This window comes from Periplaneta americana, chromosome 4, assembly GCF_040183065.1.
Source record: "Periplaneta americana isolate PAMFEO1 chromosome 4, P.americana_PAMFEO1_priV1, whole genome shotgun sequence".
NCBI lineage: Eukaryota > Metazoa > Arthropoda > Insecta > Blattodea > Blattidae > Periplaneta > Periplaneta americana.
In genome coordinates, this window is record NC_091120.1 from 133,538,523 (window position 1) to 133,555,827 (window position 17,305).

General features: G+C 35.8%; 1 protein-coding gene across 3 annotated transcripts in view; it reads left to right on the plus strand.

Annotated features, from left to right (window-relative positions):
* Csgalnact (Chondroitin sulfate N-acetylgalactosaminyltransferase) overlaps positions 1-17,305 on the plus strand; it is a 1,311,749-nt gene that overhangs the window by 685,434 nt on the left and 609,010 nt on the right. For all 3 annotated transcript variants that reach the window (XM_069823988.1, XM_069823987.1, XM_069823986.1), the window contains exon 4: positions 1,654-1,801. In XM_069823988.1, coding sequence (XP_069680089.1) covers positions 1,654-1,801 — 148 coding nt within the window. The remainder of the gene's footprint in view (positions 1-1,653; positions 1,802-17,305) is intronic.

The following is a 17,305-nucleotide window of genomic DNA, read 5'->3' on the forward strand; positions in this document are numbered from 1 at the left end:
ATCAAGAAATGTCTTCCTTTCCGTAACTTGTGTGTTTGATATTTTGACACCTTTTACAAGTAATTTGCCTGTAGGTGGGAGCAGTATCGACGGAATATACTCTTTGCCAACGATCATAATTTCCTTTGCTCCTACTTGTTATGGTCGTTCCTTTCATATGTAGCTTACTGTAAAATAACTTTATATCATAAAGTTTTATCATAAGTATGCTGTAATTAAATAGATATTGACATCATTTTAAGTATAATGTAGGCCTAAGCCAAAATTTATATAGATATTTTCTGTCCCCTTTAATATTATAGTTCCTTTGATTTTCATATTGTAACTAAATGTAAAATTACTATTATTATTATTATTATTATTATTATTATTATTATTATTATTATTAGTATTAAATTTTAATATAATTGTTTTGTAATGAAATAGATATTAACATACTTTTAAATGTGATATAAGCCTAAATCTGTAGTGTAAGTATATTGTAATAAAATAGATATTGACGCAATTTATAGTATAATATAGGCCTAAGCCTAAATCTAAGTACATTATTTTCTGTCCTCTTTTTTCGGACAATGTCCTTCTTTTTGAAGCTTTGTGTCCTCTTTTTTATCGATGTGAATCTGGTCACCTTATCATGTCATAATGTTATATTATTATAGCACAAGGGAATATTTTGTTATTATTGTAATAAAATTGTACTTTAATTGTTAATTTCTTAACCAAATGTATTTTATTTGCTTTACAGTGAATGCACATGGATGTAATTTACTGTTCCATATTATTTTAATGTAGGCCCACATGGTGAATATTCTAGGAAAATCTTTGTTTGTTATTATGTAATGACAATGTCCATAGCAACATTTTTTTTATTTATTTTAAGACCAGAAACTATTAAAGCCGAATAACATATCGCTACTAAACAATTACTATTAATAATTATAAAACAATAACTAAAATAATTATATAGATCATTTAAAATCGGGAAACTAAAAAATTTATAATATAATTTAATACACAAGGTACAACAAAAATCTACTTTTATAAATTAATAAATACATTCCGCTTATCAACTCCGATGGTTATCTAGCGTTTGAGTGAAATGAAGGTGATAATTACAGCGAAATGAGTCCAGGGTCCAGCGCCGAAAGTTACCTACCATTTTCTCTCAATGGTTTGAGGGAAAACCCTGGAAGAAACCTCAACCAGGCAACTTGTCCCAACCAGATTTAAACCCGGCCCTCCTCATTTAACGCTTAGACATTCTAACCGTTAGCCTACTCCACAGTTCTGAACTAAAACTCGTAGAGTGTCATTCATAGACATTTCGCTAGCCCTCGCCACGAGCGTGCTAAACTAGCCCCGGCTATCGACTGGTTACTTGTACAGGATTCATATCATATCATATATCGCTAACACTGGTTTATGAATACGAAAAGCGTTAGTTAACTGATCATCCACCGGAAGCCCGCGCTAAAAATGTCTATGAATACGGCCCTTAATGTTTCATGACAATGGAGAATCTTGAAGCTCGACTTTTGAATTTATAATTTATGAATGCTTAATGAAGAGGTTATATGAAATTGTGATCGGAATAAATCCATATAGACTCGGGAATTTTTTCTGCAGTTACTTGAAGTGATATTTCTTCCACAGGTCTGACTTCTTAAGAGTGAGAGGCTTCGATGAGGAGATCGTCGGATGGGGAGGAGAGGATGTGATGCTATACAGGAAGTACGTCAGAAGTCACGTAAAAGTCGTTCGAGCCACAGACCCTGGTATCTTCCACATCTGGCATCCCAAGGTGAGCAAAACGCATCTTTAGACTCTCTAGTATTGCATGTGAATGTTGCATAATGAGAAGACTTATACAAGGAATGTATTCTTAACATAGGCACATATTCATTATGCACATGGCATGGACTTATGCTCATCTATTCAACTCCTAATAAATATTCCACAAGGATATTTATAATAATCAGAAGCAGGGACGTTTAAGGTGCACTGAACTCAGTCCAATCTTCATCATAACTAGAGATACCTCGTTTTCGCAAAACACGATTCGCGAAATACGGTTTTTCGGCTAATAAAAGCAAACATTTTATTTTTCAAGGCCTTCCAGGTCAAAATATCATAAGTTTAAACTTACGAAGAAACTCTAAATTTTGTGTATGCACGATGTTTTTGTTTTTGGTATGAATTTATTCAAAATTGATGTTTCCCAAGAGAAATTTTCATTTTTTAAACTAAATTTTAATTTAAAATTCTTAAAAAATATATTTATTGGAAGTCATATAATATGTAAGCGTGAATAAAATTAATTCAATAAGCTTTGGTGAAGCTAAGGTTCCTGCTCCTTGTACATTGTTCGGAGGCAAAGCAGTGATTGGAATTATCTGGATTTACGATTTTCTTTTAATTAGAAAGTGACATTTTCTTAAAAATTATAAGTGAATAATCTTATTACTCAGACGCTGTACATGATGCTGTTACACTAATCTCTCTACATAACAGGTAAGTGCAGATAAAAACTGTAATTATTGTTAAAATGTGTAAAGATCCTTAAAGATTGCCTTCATGATATGCGCCCCTAGTCTTTGTAGGAATATTCAGTAATATATTTTGCACGACAAGAGTCGAAAAGTTAAGTTTTTAATGCAAAAAAAAAAACAGCGAATTTATTGTTTCTTTGTGTGAAACACTGAAATCAACCGACTTTATGTATCAAAATTGAAGATTTTCATTTACAGTATAATATAATCATTACCATTTATATAACTTCCATTAAGAGCCCTCGTCTTAAAGTTTGTTGCAATCGAATGTCTTCTGTCCTGTAGGGGAAGGGCGATATCCTAACGTTACTTCCATCTGAGAGAATTATTACACTGATCCCAAGCTAGGCGCATTCCCAAATGACACTAGCTGACTAATGACTATGATAAGATTTCTGATTACCCAGTTTTCTAAGTAACCAATCCTGCTCGTCCCTAGCCTAATCCTCGTCGCACGGCATTAGTAGAGTTGAACAACGATCGAGAAAGCGAGACTAACAGCGCCCGCAAAGCCGAAAACCCGCACGACGATGTTGCATATGTCGCGTCGTTGACGTAAAGACTGCTTGTGGGTGTTTCGAGACGTCGAGATTGATCACTCCCGAAGTCCAGCAGCCTTGAATCGCCACAGTTGTTTATAGGTGACAGAACTTTTATCTACTTTGGCAGCTGTTATATAGCCTATGTATAAACAATCAAGTAGCCTATTTGAAACATCATCTCTATGTTTCAGTGTATAATAATCCGTTCCCCAGTCTTTATTTAATTACTAGACCCTTATTAAAAGGCTAAGAATTTTCTCTTAATATGTTTGAGATCAAGTGTGCAATCTCAAGTAAAAAGATATTAACGTTATGTTCTATGTTTCTTAGAAATGAAAATTTATTTGAGAATTGTATTTTTATTTATATAACCATAGGTAATATCATATAATAGAAATTTTGATAACTAAGATACTGTCCTGTTGTGTCTTTCTGTTTCATTTAAGCATTTATAATGTTATTTATTTCAATGATGTATGTTATTCAAAGTTACGAAATCTTTTCACGTCGACCAAATGCTATTTCGAGAATGACGACACGAGACTCGAAAGACAAATGCAGCGAACACAGCGAGCGAGAGCGGCAGTTAGTTTTGTTCATCTCTAATCACTAGCCAGCCATCGAAAAGTGCTATGTAAGAATGATGCAATGGCGATCGGACGGAATATTGTTAGGGATACGATTAACTGATGAATAAGAATATTATGAAATATCCATTATAAAAAATCTGTTGACATAGGTATAAATGTGGTAAGAAAATGTAAAGTGTAGTTAAAATAACGTGTTATATTTGAGTATGTGAAGGTTTTAATAATTAAACATTCAACTTATTTTTTGAACATTTAATTGAAATTTAGACCTATTAGAAACATACTTAGGCTTATTTCAAATAAGTTATTTAATATACAGGTTGGGGAAGAATGAACTCATGATTTTGACTTGGTAATACTCGTCCGATAGTTGGGATGAATTGAAGCTAGGCATGGCATGACATTGGACAAGGTATGCCATTTAAGGTTAGAGTATCAATTGTGTAAGTTTACATGGCAACGATTTCTGTTTTGTTACTAAAATCAAGAAATCTTAATTATTTCAGTAAATGTAGGGTAAAGTTGCTTAATCCTGTGATACCCCTAATCCCGTGATAAAGTTGAATATCAATAAAAGCTTTGACGTTCGACCATTTTTCTTGATAGATTACATCCTTCGTCTACTTTTGAGACATCGGTCACCTTCCTAGCAAGATACCCAACCCCGGACATTTAGTTAAAAAAAGTATCATGGAATTAGGGGTATCACGGAATTACCCTACTGAATAAGCATGCCTCGTTGGTCATCAGAACATCGGGCATTCACTACTGAAACATTTTTTGAAAACGGAGAATCAGTGATAACAACACAGCGATTATTCAGGCGGCATTTGAACGTTGGAAGACATGGAAGATTTCCGGATCGCAACACAATCAATAATCTTTCCATTGTTACGTCGTCGTAATATTGACATCGGCAGAATTTGGTATCAATACGACAGGGCGACATCACACACGGTTCGGAATTTGATGAAAACTCTATGAACCATGTTTGGAAACAGAATAATTTTCCGCTTTGGTGATATCTCTTGTCCAGCACGTTCACCTGATTTGACTGCTTGTAACATTTTTTGTTGCGTTATTTAAAGTGCAAAATGTACGGAACTCGTTCAGCAGATTTAAATATTCTTTAACAGAGAATTAGGGATCAAATTGATGATATTCCTCCAGATATACTACTGCGCGTCATAGAAAATATCATGACGAGTGAGAAAGTGCACCAATGTAAATGAACAACACTTGGAGGACGTTATTTTCTAAAAATAACTTGGAATTTGTGTTCTGTAGAAATGGTTTTTTTTTTATTTGGTTATTTTACGACGCTATATCAACATCTAGGTTATTTAGTGTCTGAATGAAATGAAGGTGATAATGCCGGTGAAATGAGTCCGGGGTCCAGCACCTAAAGTTACCCAGCATTTGCTCGTATTGGGTTGAGGGAAAACCCCGGAAAAAACCTTAACCAGGTAACTTGCCCCGACCGGGATTCGAACCCGGGCCACCTGGTTTCGCGGCCAGACGCGCTGACCGTTACTCCACAGGTGTGGCCTGTAGAAATGGTAAACTTGTATCTCCTAATTGTTAGGTCTTTCAATAAATGTTAATTGCAGGTTACTGGGTAGTAAAGATTTAAATATCATGAGTTCATTTTGCCTCGTCTTGTATTAAGAATATTTCCAAAGCACAATTAAAATATTAATTTTATAGTAAAAGTCTCGACACTGTTCAGAAAATTAATTATTACAAATTAAAATTAAAAAAATAAATAAATAAAAAGCCAAAACTCCATTCCTGTTGAAAAGTCAACAATAAACATTCTTGACAGGATGCAAATCTAGCTTTCAGGTAGAAGCTCCCTGTGAAGCAGGCTTGAATAATTTCAAAGGAAAAAATGTTCCGGGGCTGGGTGTCGATCCCAGGACCCTTCGCTTAGCGCACGAATGCTCTACCGACTGAGCTACCCCAGGAACTGTACACGACACCGTCACAATTTTTCCCTTCACACATGCGTGACAGTGGCACAATGTCCAACACACTAATGTGCAGAGGTGCACTCATTACGAGTGACTAAGTGGCCGGGATCCGACGGAATTTTCTGTGACATTGCATGAGTATTGGCCACTAAAAGGAAACTAAGAGGTGGAGCTTAAACTGACAGAATTCAATCCGACATCGGAATTGGAATCCGGTGTGGCTTAGTGGATAGAGCGTCAGAACGTACAGCTGAAAACCCGGGTTCGAATCCTGGTGCCGGAGAGAATTTTTCCCTGCTCCACCGATCCTTCATCATATGATAACGCAGAATTCCTGCACGGAAATATCATATGTACTTCAGTACATCGCTATAAAATGATATGCGTATATAAGCACTAAGGGTGCTATTCATAGACATTTCGCTAGCCCGCGCTACGAGCGTGCTAAACTAGCCCCGGCTATCGGCTGGTTACTTGTATAGGATTCATATCATAGCATATCGCTAACACTGGTTTATGAATACGAAAAACGTTAGTTCGCTGATCATCCACCGGAAGCCCACGCTAAGAATGTCTATGAATACAGCCCTTAGTGATTTAAGACGGCGCTAATTCCGTCGGATCCCGGCCACTTAGTCACTCGTAATGAGTGCACCTCTGCACATTAGTGTGTTGGATGTTGTGCCACTGTCACACATCTGTGACACAGTGCATGATGGCCACTAAGGGAAAACTAAGAGGTGGAGCTTAAACTGAGAGAATTCAATCCGGCATCGGAATAGGAATCCGGTGTGGCTTAGTGGATAGAGCGTCAGCACGTAGAGCTGAAAACCCGGGTTCGAATCTCGGTGCCGGAGAGAATTTTTCTCCGCTCCGCCGATCCTTCATCTTTTCGGCTAGGCTTTAGGAGAGAGTCGGATTGTCGTTGAGTGGCGTCAGTAAGACTTTGATTTGTACCTGAACAGCACATTACTAACGAAAAATATCTACATATGCTATAATATGCATGATTCAAACCAATAACCGTGGCCTATACGCAACATTAAAACTAAACCCTGTGTATCATCACCAGAATAATCTAATACTCTGTGTCAAGAAAAGCACTAATATTTTGTACGACCTTTCCATTTTTTAAATCACAGTACCGGTACATGAGAATTCACCATTCACAAGAAACTCCATGTTATCACCAAATATGGCGTGCTGAGAATTAATTTAGTTTAGAGAATTACACGTCGTGGTGTAAGCTGACCCATTACTCGTAGGATTTTTTTGAATAGCCATTATTCTTTTTGCAAACAAAATAAAAAAAATCCGCAATCTATGAGACAAAACATTTCGAGCCCTAACAAAAGTACAGCTTGTCTAGTTTATTGAAGAAAGCGGGTTAATTTCTGGGAACAATAGAGTCTGCGACTAGTGTTCCACGGAGTACGGTGCTACTTAGTCTGTGTGTATGTGTATGTGTATGTCCTATTGAAGCAGTTAAAACCAATTATGGTTGAAACCTCCACTATGGTCTGTGTACGACGTTTACCAAATGGAAAGAACGAAGGACTGTTGTTTTTGTGTGTGTTTGGTTTTGTTGGCGTACGCCCGTATTGAATGAACTGTTTTTTTTTTTTTTTTTTAGCTTTTTCCTGCTAATAGAGGGCCTCTCTTGCACACTGCGCTAATACTTCTAACCACAAAAACACACAACCTTTGTTTTAACTTAAAAAAATAAACCTCCCCCATGCACATAAAAATAAGAGCAGAAAAAAAATTTGCTCCTTAAATAATTTCAAAGCTTTACAGAGGAATATTTTGTGGTTATATATTTCATGCTTGGCAGTTCTGCCGTTTCTTTTGATGTAAATAAAATTTATATTCCCTTTTTATTATGCAATGTTTTCATTCTCTTTTCTTTTCTGCTGAAATAAAATCGTGATCTTAAAAATCCGTCATTGTTGCATATATTTTAACTAGAGGATACTGACACTTCGTTGTATAAATTCAGTTATTTATTGTTTATTGTTATCATGTAATATTTAAGGGAACAATATACTGAAATTACTAATTCGCATGCTTTAATATTTAAAAACGGGAATCGTGAAGAAATTCATAACTGGCGCCCTATTTCTTTTATTTATTTATTTATTTATTTATTTATTTATTTATTTATTTATTTATTTATTTATTTATTTATTTATTTATTTATTTATTTATTTATTTATTTATTTATTTATTTATTTATTTATTTATTTATTTAATCTGACAGGATTAAGGCCATAAGACCTTCACTTCCATCCTACCAGATAGCACATATAAATACAAAAAAGAAATACAAACAGTGATGAAAATAATAGAAATTAAATTAAAGCCCTATAGAGGGTCAACAGGATCAAAAGAACACTATAGAACTCTCATCGAGCTAATACAAGGAAAAAAAAAGAAAAATATATATAGTAATGATGACGACGATGATGATAATAATAATAATAATAATAATAATAATAATAATAACAATAATAATAATAATAATAATTACTATTATTATTATTATAACTATAATAACAACAATAATAATATATTACATATTAATTGTCAATTTTATAACAACATAGTTACAATATTTATTATTATATGTCATTGGTTAAGCCGAAGTTGTGCAACCTGACAGGTGTTCGACAAGCAATTCTATGAACTATAATGTGATTCTTTAATTTAAATTCGAATTTTGATATTGTCCGACAATTTCTGACATGGTCAGGGAGAGAATTCCAGAGGCGTGGAATTGATATGCTGAAAGATGATGAGTAGAAGAATGTTCTTAGTACGAGTACCAGTTGCTCTGTAGAGCTGGTAGTGAACACATCGCTGAGCAGTGCAGTGAAGTGAGCTTGTTTACAAAGTTATACTTAATTTAGACTAATAGGATATACCACCGACATATACGGTAGTGTCTTTAGTTTAGTATATATTATATATTTTTTCGCCTTTTATATTTCCTAAGTATAAAGTGCAAGATCAATGGCTACCATTCAAAGAAAAAATACAGTGAAAATAGTGTTTACAACTGAAGCGCAGAGACCATCGGCATTAGAAATCCACAATTGGATAGATGGAACATTACACATCACAGAAGACCAAATTGATATGATTCAGCTCAACACACTGGAAAGGTCAGTATATATAAAACTGGTATCAGCTGTTCATTATGATCGATTGTTGAATAAATATACAGATCCAGTTAACTTTCAATATGATAACGGAACTATAGTTAAAGTGGCCCTACAGCGTGCAGATGTCAACACAGTTACAGTCCGACTATTTAACTTACCCCCAGAAATAGACGATAAAACAGTAGTCCAGTCCCTTTCACCATACGGAGCTGTTAGACACGTCCGTCCCGAGGTTTGGAGTACGCAATACAAATACCCCGTACATAATGGAGTTCGAGCGGTGCGTATTGAGATCAAGAAACACATACCGATCAAATTGGTCATTGCCGGCTATGCTGTCATCCTGCATTATCCAGGACAACCCCAGCTATGTCATATATGTGGCGAAGAATCACATCTACGATCACAGTGTCCAAATAAAAAGTTTAATCTGCCTGTCAACATTACAGGAAGGAAGCTTTTGTTAAGCGATGTTGTACGTGGAGGGACATCTAATGTACGGGAGCCAACACGGGTGACCGAGGGAGAAGTCATAATAGACGAGAGCAAACAACAAAATGTGGATATGATTATGGAAGCTACTGTAGAGGAAGAGACCGACACATCCTCGGAGACAGAGATGGCAAAATCAGTAGTACCAACAACCGATCATCATACACTAGGCGAACTAGACCAGCCACACGATACTGAGATCGAGCAGGAGCCCACCACAAGACAAGCTACAACTGACGAATGCATGGAAACAACTTCAGTTCCTACTATAGTACAACCACTCAATTCTCCTGGAGAATTATCATCAAACACAGATTGCAACAACCAAGAGGAACGATCTGTAGGTACTCCTTCTAAGAAACTGAAACAAACACAACATGACTTTCCACGCGACCCACGCCTCAGAGGACGTGATTCGGGGCCTAGTGTTACATCCCCGGAAAAAAACTTATTGTCGACTCATACAAGCAATAAAATGAAGACCACCCAACGTCCTCACCCATACGCTATATATGGACGCACTAAAGAAGGAGGTAAGAAGGACAGCACCGATGAGAAATCCGTTCCCCAAGACGATCTACAAATATCGAATACAGGTGATACTAGCGCCTTGGACACATCCCAGATTTAACGAAGCTGAGATTCCCGAGTTGACTTTCTTATATACATTAATGATATTGATGTCCGATACAGGAAATAACATACTCATGAAATATTATTTAGCAGAACATCAGCACGATGAAATATGATCATTTTTGTTTCATTTTAATTTTACTATTGATGACTACAATTGAAAACATCGTAACCTTGAATATTAATTGTCTACGAAGTCAAGGTAAACAGAATTTATTACGAGAATTTATTTATGAAAATGACATCGATATTTTATTCCTACAAGAAGTAAATATCGATAATTTTAATTTTTTAGGTGCTAGATATAGTTCGGTGTGCAATATAGGAGAGGAGCAAAGAGGCACAGCAATAATCTATCGTGCAGGCTATACAATACAACAGAGTGAGATTCACCCTAGTGGGAGGCTTACAACTGTATTAATGGGCGATAACACACTTTTAATTAATCTGTACTTGCATTCCGGTTCAAACAGACGACAGGAAAGAGAAGATTTCATATCACGCGACGTACCCTATTACTTAAGTCAGAGATATGAGAAATTGATCATTGGAGGCGATTTTAATTGTGTCCTACATTGCAAGGACCAAACAGGGACATATCATCCGTCTCTAGCACTGGACCGTCTCACAAATGACTTGCAATTAATTGATGTCTGGGAGAAGTTAAGAGGTAATGACGTTCAATTCACCTTTCATCAAGGCAACTCATCATCAAGAATAGATCGATTTTATATTAATAGAACAATGCAAACCTTTCTACGGCGGATAGAAGTTCATCCTGTACCCTTCTCTGATCACGATTGTGTATTGATGGTTTTATCTAGAATTCATAATGCTCCACAAATTGGAAGGAGTTACTGGAAACTCAATTCTAAATTGATATGTGATGAAGAAGTTATGAACGAGTTTTCTTCATGGTGGGAGACGTTGAGTGTTCGAGCAGAAAGATCGAAACATACTGAATTAAAAAAATGGGTGTACATATATAAGCCAGCCATAAGATCTTTCTTTCGAAATCAAGGGATCATTAAAGCAAAAGATCGCAAATCCAAATTACAGTTCTATTATAACGTAATTTATGATCTGTATCAGCAACAGTGCGAAGGGAAAGACGTTACTAAACACATGAATACTGTGAAAATAAGACTTTGTAAACTGCAGGAAGACATATTAAAGGGTTCCACTGTTAGATGTCACACAGAATCGATAATTTCTGGAGAAAAAGCTGCATTATTTCACATTGCATGCGAAAAGAAACGAGGACAAACGAAAGTTATGAGCAGTTTGTTATTAAAAAATAATGAGAGGACCACTTCAACTACAGAGTGTCTAAAAGAAGCTGAAAGACACTTTGCAAGCGTCTTTTGTAGAGAAAATTGTTCACCCGACGACCAGCAAATCTTATTGAACAATATTCAAAATACAATTACTCCAGACGATCAACTGCGGTTAGAAGAGGATATAAGTGAAACCGAATTGAAAGAAGCAATTTTGACAGCTAGCTCCAAATCATCTCCTGGACCAGATGGTATAGACTATAATTTTTACAAAAAATGCTGGGCATATATTAAGCGACCTCTACTAAATGTAATGAATGAAATTTTTAAAACTTCTGTTGAGTGTGTAGGATTTAATGAAGGAATAATTGTGTTAATCCCTAAAATCCCGAAACCGCAGATGATTACAGATTACCGACCTATCACTCTGCTCAACACTGACTACAAATTATTTATGAAAATATTAGCAAATAGAATTCGACCTTGCATGGATCATCTTATAGCGCCCGGACAAACCTGTTCAGTGCCAGGAAGAACTATAATCAATAATCTGATATCAATAAGAGACACTATCATCCAAAGTAGTGAAATGCCCATGCAGAAAGTTGCTATTTTAAATATCGACATGGAAAAAGCATTTGATAGGGTTAGCCAAGAATACCTGTTCACAGTTCTTGAACAATTTAGGTTTCCTCGACTAATTGCAGATTCCATCCAGAGATTATATAGAAATGCCCATTCTCGTATACAAATCAATGGATATTTTACAAAACCTATACCGATACAGAAATCAGTTCGACAAGGATGTCCACTTTCAATGATATTATTTACACTTTGTTTGGAACCATTACTTCGGATGATTGATAGACATTTGACCCTCATGCCTAATCCTTTGGGTATACCAACAGTACAAGCTTATGCTGATGATATTTCTGTCATATGTAGGAATGAAAGTCAACTTGGCAACCTGGTGGATATTCTCACACTTTATTGTAACGCAACAAATGCTAGAGTTAATTATAAGAAATCAGCTTTATTACCCCTTGGCGAATGGAACCCAGAAATTTCAATCGCACACATACCCGTTCGTTTTGAAGCACGCATCTTAGGAATTATTTTTTCTCCTCGACTTGATGATATAATAGAGAATAATTGGCAGTATACGTTAAATAAACTGCGTGGGACATTACATCAGCATCTAAGTAGGAACCTAAACCTATTACAAAAAGTATGGCATGTTAATACGTTTGCACTCTCGAAATTGTGGTACCTTGCTCAAGTATTACCAATGCCGGACAAGGTATCTCAGAAAATTGAACAGTTAATCGGATACTATGTCTGGCGAGGATACCCATTCCGTGTTGCACGCCCGCAGTTGAGACGGAAAATTACAGAAGGCGGCCTGAATTTTATATTTGTAAGCATAAAATGTCATTCCCTGTTAATGAAAACCATAATATTAGCTAAAAATGGTATTGGTCATCCACAAGATATAATTTTTTGGAGACAGTTCTTCCAGCTATCTACTTCTTGTCGCGGAACAATAGGTAGCCACTTTCGTAAAACTATCAACTTGATGGAGTCTCTTCCTAATACTGTTACCTCTGATATAACCCGTATAAACACCAAAGAGATATATCACTGTCTTCATCAGTCATTGTATGAAATTCCATACATACAACAAAAATTCCCAAACAAAAACTGGTTACGTATTTGGACATGTTTTAAGTGGTCTAACGTTCCAAGTGAATGGAAGGTGACTACATATGAAGTAGTTAATGAAATTGTACCTACTGAACATAAAAAGTACATGTGTAATATGGTTCTGTCTCCATTATGCAAGAGATGTGGACAAGTAGATACGGTAAGACATAGGTTAACCAATTGCAATGCTCAAGTTACACAAATGTGGACATGGCTGAGACGACATCTGCAGAGAATACATCGGAATGACAATCCTAATGATATATTACGCATCCTCCTAGAGATGGAATTACCTTCAGCTGCACATTCATATACATCTACATGGCTCACGATGGGATATATTCAATATTGCATGAGAAGTACCACTCCATCACTGCAAGGTCTTCTGACATTTTTAAGAGGTCATCACGAGCATTTAAAACCAAATTTAAGATATAAGATTCAGTGTATTATTAATAGGTAGTTTAAAAAAAAAAAAAAAAAAAAAAAAAAAAAAAGTCTAAGTAGTCTAAGCTGTTCCTCATCAATGTCTGTTCATTTGAGTATTTCTGGGACAGGGGTTGGAGGTGTGTTTGTTGTGTCGTGTTTTAAACGTGAATTGGTGGAGAGTTGTGAGTTCACCTTGCTTTTGTCTGGGTAGGATGAATAACTGCAGCACTGTTCTTTTTATTTGTATATTTTTGTACGCTTTATAGTGATTGATATTGTATAATGTAAGGAACATCTGTGAAGTCTGACATTTCTTAGAGCGTGTGGTATTATTGTGAGTTTTAAGTAGGACAGCTTTTCTCGGCAACCACTCAGAGATCATGAAAAGTGACCGACATAAAGTGAAGTTTATTTGTGTCCAACCTCATTTCATCTTTGAATTACTACTTTGTTAAGTTTGTAAGGTAAAATAGTTATATGTAATATTTCTCAATAAAAAAAAAAAAAAAAAAAAAAAAGTACATGTTCCGGGTTCGAGGTAGTGAAAGGTAAGCAAAACGAGATGCTAGGTAAGAGGGTGTGAAGGTGTAGATGATTTTAAATAATAATAAGAGAGAGTTGAAGAATTTTCTTTCTTTAAATTGATTCCAAGACAACAATTCTAGTGACGGTGTTACATGATCGAATTTTCTAATGTTACAAACGAAACGAACGCAGATATTGTGAACACGCCGTAGTCTGTGGGCAAGATCAGTATTCAGGTTTGTGAATAGAGAATCGCAATAATCGAAGTATGTTCTCTAACCAGTCGAAACTAAACCGGTTGTAAGCGCTATTTTGCAGCTCTCTAGTCTATCATTGTGTATTATATTAAATAATTACTAGTGCCATGAGCAGCGATTGCTGCATTTATTTTCTTGCAATGGCTATGATATTCATAAAAAGTTCAAGTTCTTGTATCATGATTATACTAAGGTGGTTTTCATTTATTTTAAATCACATAACCATTAGCCATAAAGATGTTGCCCGCGTTTATAGGGAACCTACGAATCCCTTGCCTTCTTTGTTTCTTCTTATGTGGAAAATCTCTACAATTTTTGTTAGGGAGAGAGTTGTGAAGTGCGAGTTTAAATTTTCAAGCTTTCCCCATGCATTTCCCAGCTGCCTAAATCCTTTCCCAATGGAACATTAATTAATGGATGTTGTGTCAGAATTTAATGGGATTCTACGTCAGTATTTGTCTGGGATTCGCTCTGTTATGTTTCCTCTTTTTTCCTTCTTTTCTGTTTTTAACGCAATTAACTTGGTCGTATTCGTTCATTATATGGTGAGGCATGTGCTGAATGCTTATTTTATGACGCTTCTCCCCCCCCCTCCGATCCTCATACTCCAATCCCTAGAGAGGGAACATGAGTGATGACTGCGCTTGTTAAACGATAACATAACGTGGTTAAAAATTTAACAACCCCGTTAGTGTAGCAGCTCTCTGAAATTTCGTTAGACTGGCAGGTTTGTCGCCTCCATGCCGGCAAAATTACAGTAAATTCTCTAACATAATACAACTCTATAATAATAATAATAATAATAATAATAATAATAATAATAATAATAATAATAATAATAATAATAATAATAAAATAGTAATAATAATAATAACGTAAAAAATATATTTAATATTTCTTTGCGTCGAAAATCTAAACCTATGAGAGATAACGGTATAGACACGAATTTAACACTTTCTTAAAGAATTAGCACAATCGGTTGGAATTTATAGGTTTTATATACGTTTATACAAATCGCTATTTTGTCCCTTAAAGGAACGATTTTCCCATTTAGAAGTCGTACACTAACAAACTTCTGTTTCTCTGCATGGGACCATGAAACTTTTGATAGATATATGTGCAAACACATTATATTATGTGTAGCCAACATTTCCAACACAATTTCTGTACGAATATACCATACACATTTAAAAAAGTCACGAACAGACTTAAATAGCCCTTTTCATGTTCCAGTATTAACTGGTAAACCATTTGAATAAGATAAGTACGTGATTACTTAATCATATACCATAAAAATTACTTTCATTAACTTAAAGTGATACAAATTTTGATTGGTTATTTTGCAACGCTTAAACAACTGCTGTGGTTATCTAGCGTCTGAGTGAGATGGTGATAATGCCTGCGATATGAGTCCAGGTCCAACGCCGAAAGTTACTCAGCATTTACTCTTAATGGGTTGCGGGAAAACTTCGGAAAAAAGCTTCAACCAGGATTTGAACTCGGGCCCGCTCGTTTCACTGTCAGGCAAGCTAACAATTGCTCCACGGCGGTGGACTAAATACTATAATCCGTGGCATTATAGCCCATTAAGAGCACAGACCGACCAGCCGGCAAGGCTACATGCCGAAGCAGAGGTGGGCGATCATCCAACCAGAATGGAAGTATCGTGTGGTTAGCACGATGATCCCCCCAACCTTAATAGCTGGCTCTCGTAACCGGATTTCGCTACCTATCGTAGCTACCCAAATGCATCACGATGCTAAATGGGCACCGGTTCCATACACTGACCGAAATTTCATGGGAAAATTTTGTTTCCCCATGAGGACCCGAACCAGCGCGCATTCCGTAACGCGAGTCCTAGGCAGGATGCCTTAAGCTTTGATTTTTCTGAACCGGCGCACGCGTCGTTTCAGAAAACTAAGGCTTTAGACCAGGCATGTCAAAACCCTGCACATTGTGCAGTCGCGCACATTGTGCACCTGTCTCTGTGCGATGTGCACTCTCTATTCCTCTACATGGAGGGAGTGAATCGCCTTGGAGGGGAACGCGACAGGGCTATACAATACCTGCAGCAGCTTTTGTTTCAGTAACATAGTTTCAGTACGAGTGCCGATTTGGCTGTGTCTGTGAATGAGTTATGATAAATAAAGTGAGGAGTTCACAGATAACGGAGAAGAGAAATTACGAATCATATAACATAATTGTTATAAAGTTTTCCTCAGCCAACAATAATAATTATTTTAAAATGAAAGGTTTTCATTAGCCTATGTCGAGGTAATAGTGTTGTGAGGTGACAATTTAGATCAGGTTAGTAAACCTCTCAAAATATGATATTGCCAGCGCTTATTTCTTAATCAGTACTCTCACGGAAAAACGTACTTGACAATGGCGTTATTTTGGAGTCTGTACAAACACAGCCATCAAAGGTTAGACGACTTACGACTTTCATATCATAAGCTGGTAAGTGATGAGAATATAGTGAGGAATACATGTGAGGCTCTTGAGGTTGTAAGGAGAGAACAAAACAACTATTTGCAAGACGGAAAAATTTTCTGGAAAAATATATAAAGGCAAATTTTCCATCTCACGTCACAAAATTAATTGAATATACTTATATTAATAAATCTTTAAATCTGACATAAAGAGAATATCGTCGCTTCACAGCTTGTGAACTACACTTTTAATTTCTTTGAGTAACGCTCCCAACTTTTTGATACTTGCTCTCAACGTTTTCAAATAAACTATATGTGAATTGAAATTCTAAGCTTAATTTTCATTTATTAATATTAATATTAATTTATATTGACATACAGCAAAGAAATGATTTCAGTGTAAAAACTTCACAATGTCGTACTGCATGTAATTAATTGAGAGTATAATAGTTTCTTCTACATTTGTGCACCAACGGTCACAGGTAATAATAATGCTTGACGAATAATGAAACAGTAGGGTCTATTATTTTAATATTAAATAGTACCTACTACGTAAAATGAAATACTTGTTCGTTTCTTGTTGTTTCGAAATTACTTCAATTTTTTTTTTTCAAATACTGTATAAAAATTCATATTAATAAATCATGCTTTACAAACCACTACTTTGTGAAGTATAACTGAGTAAGCCTAAAGTTTCTTGTATTACAATTGTCAAATAGAGACACTGATAATAACTGT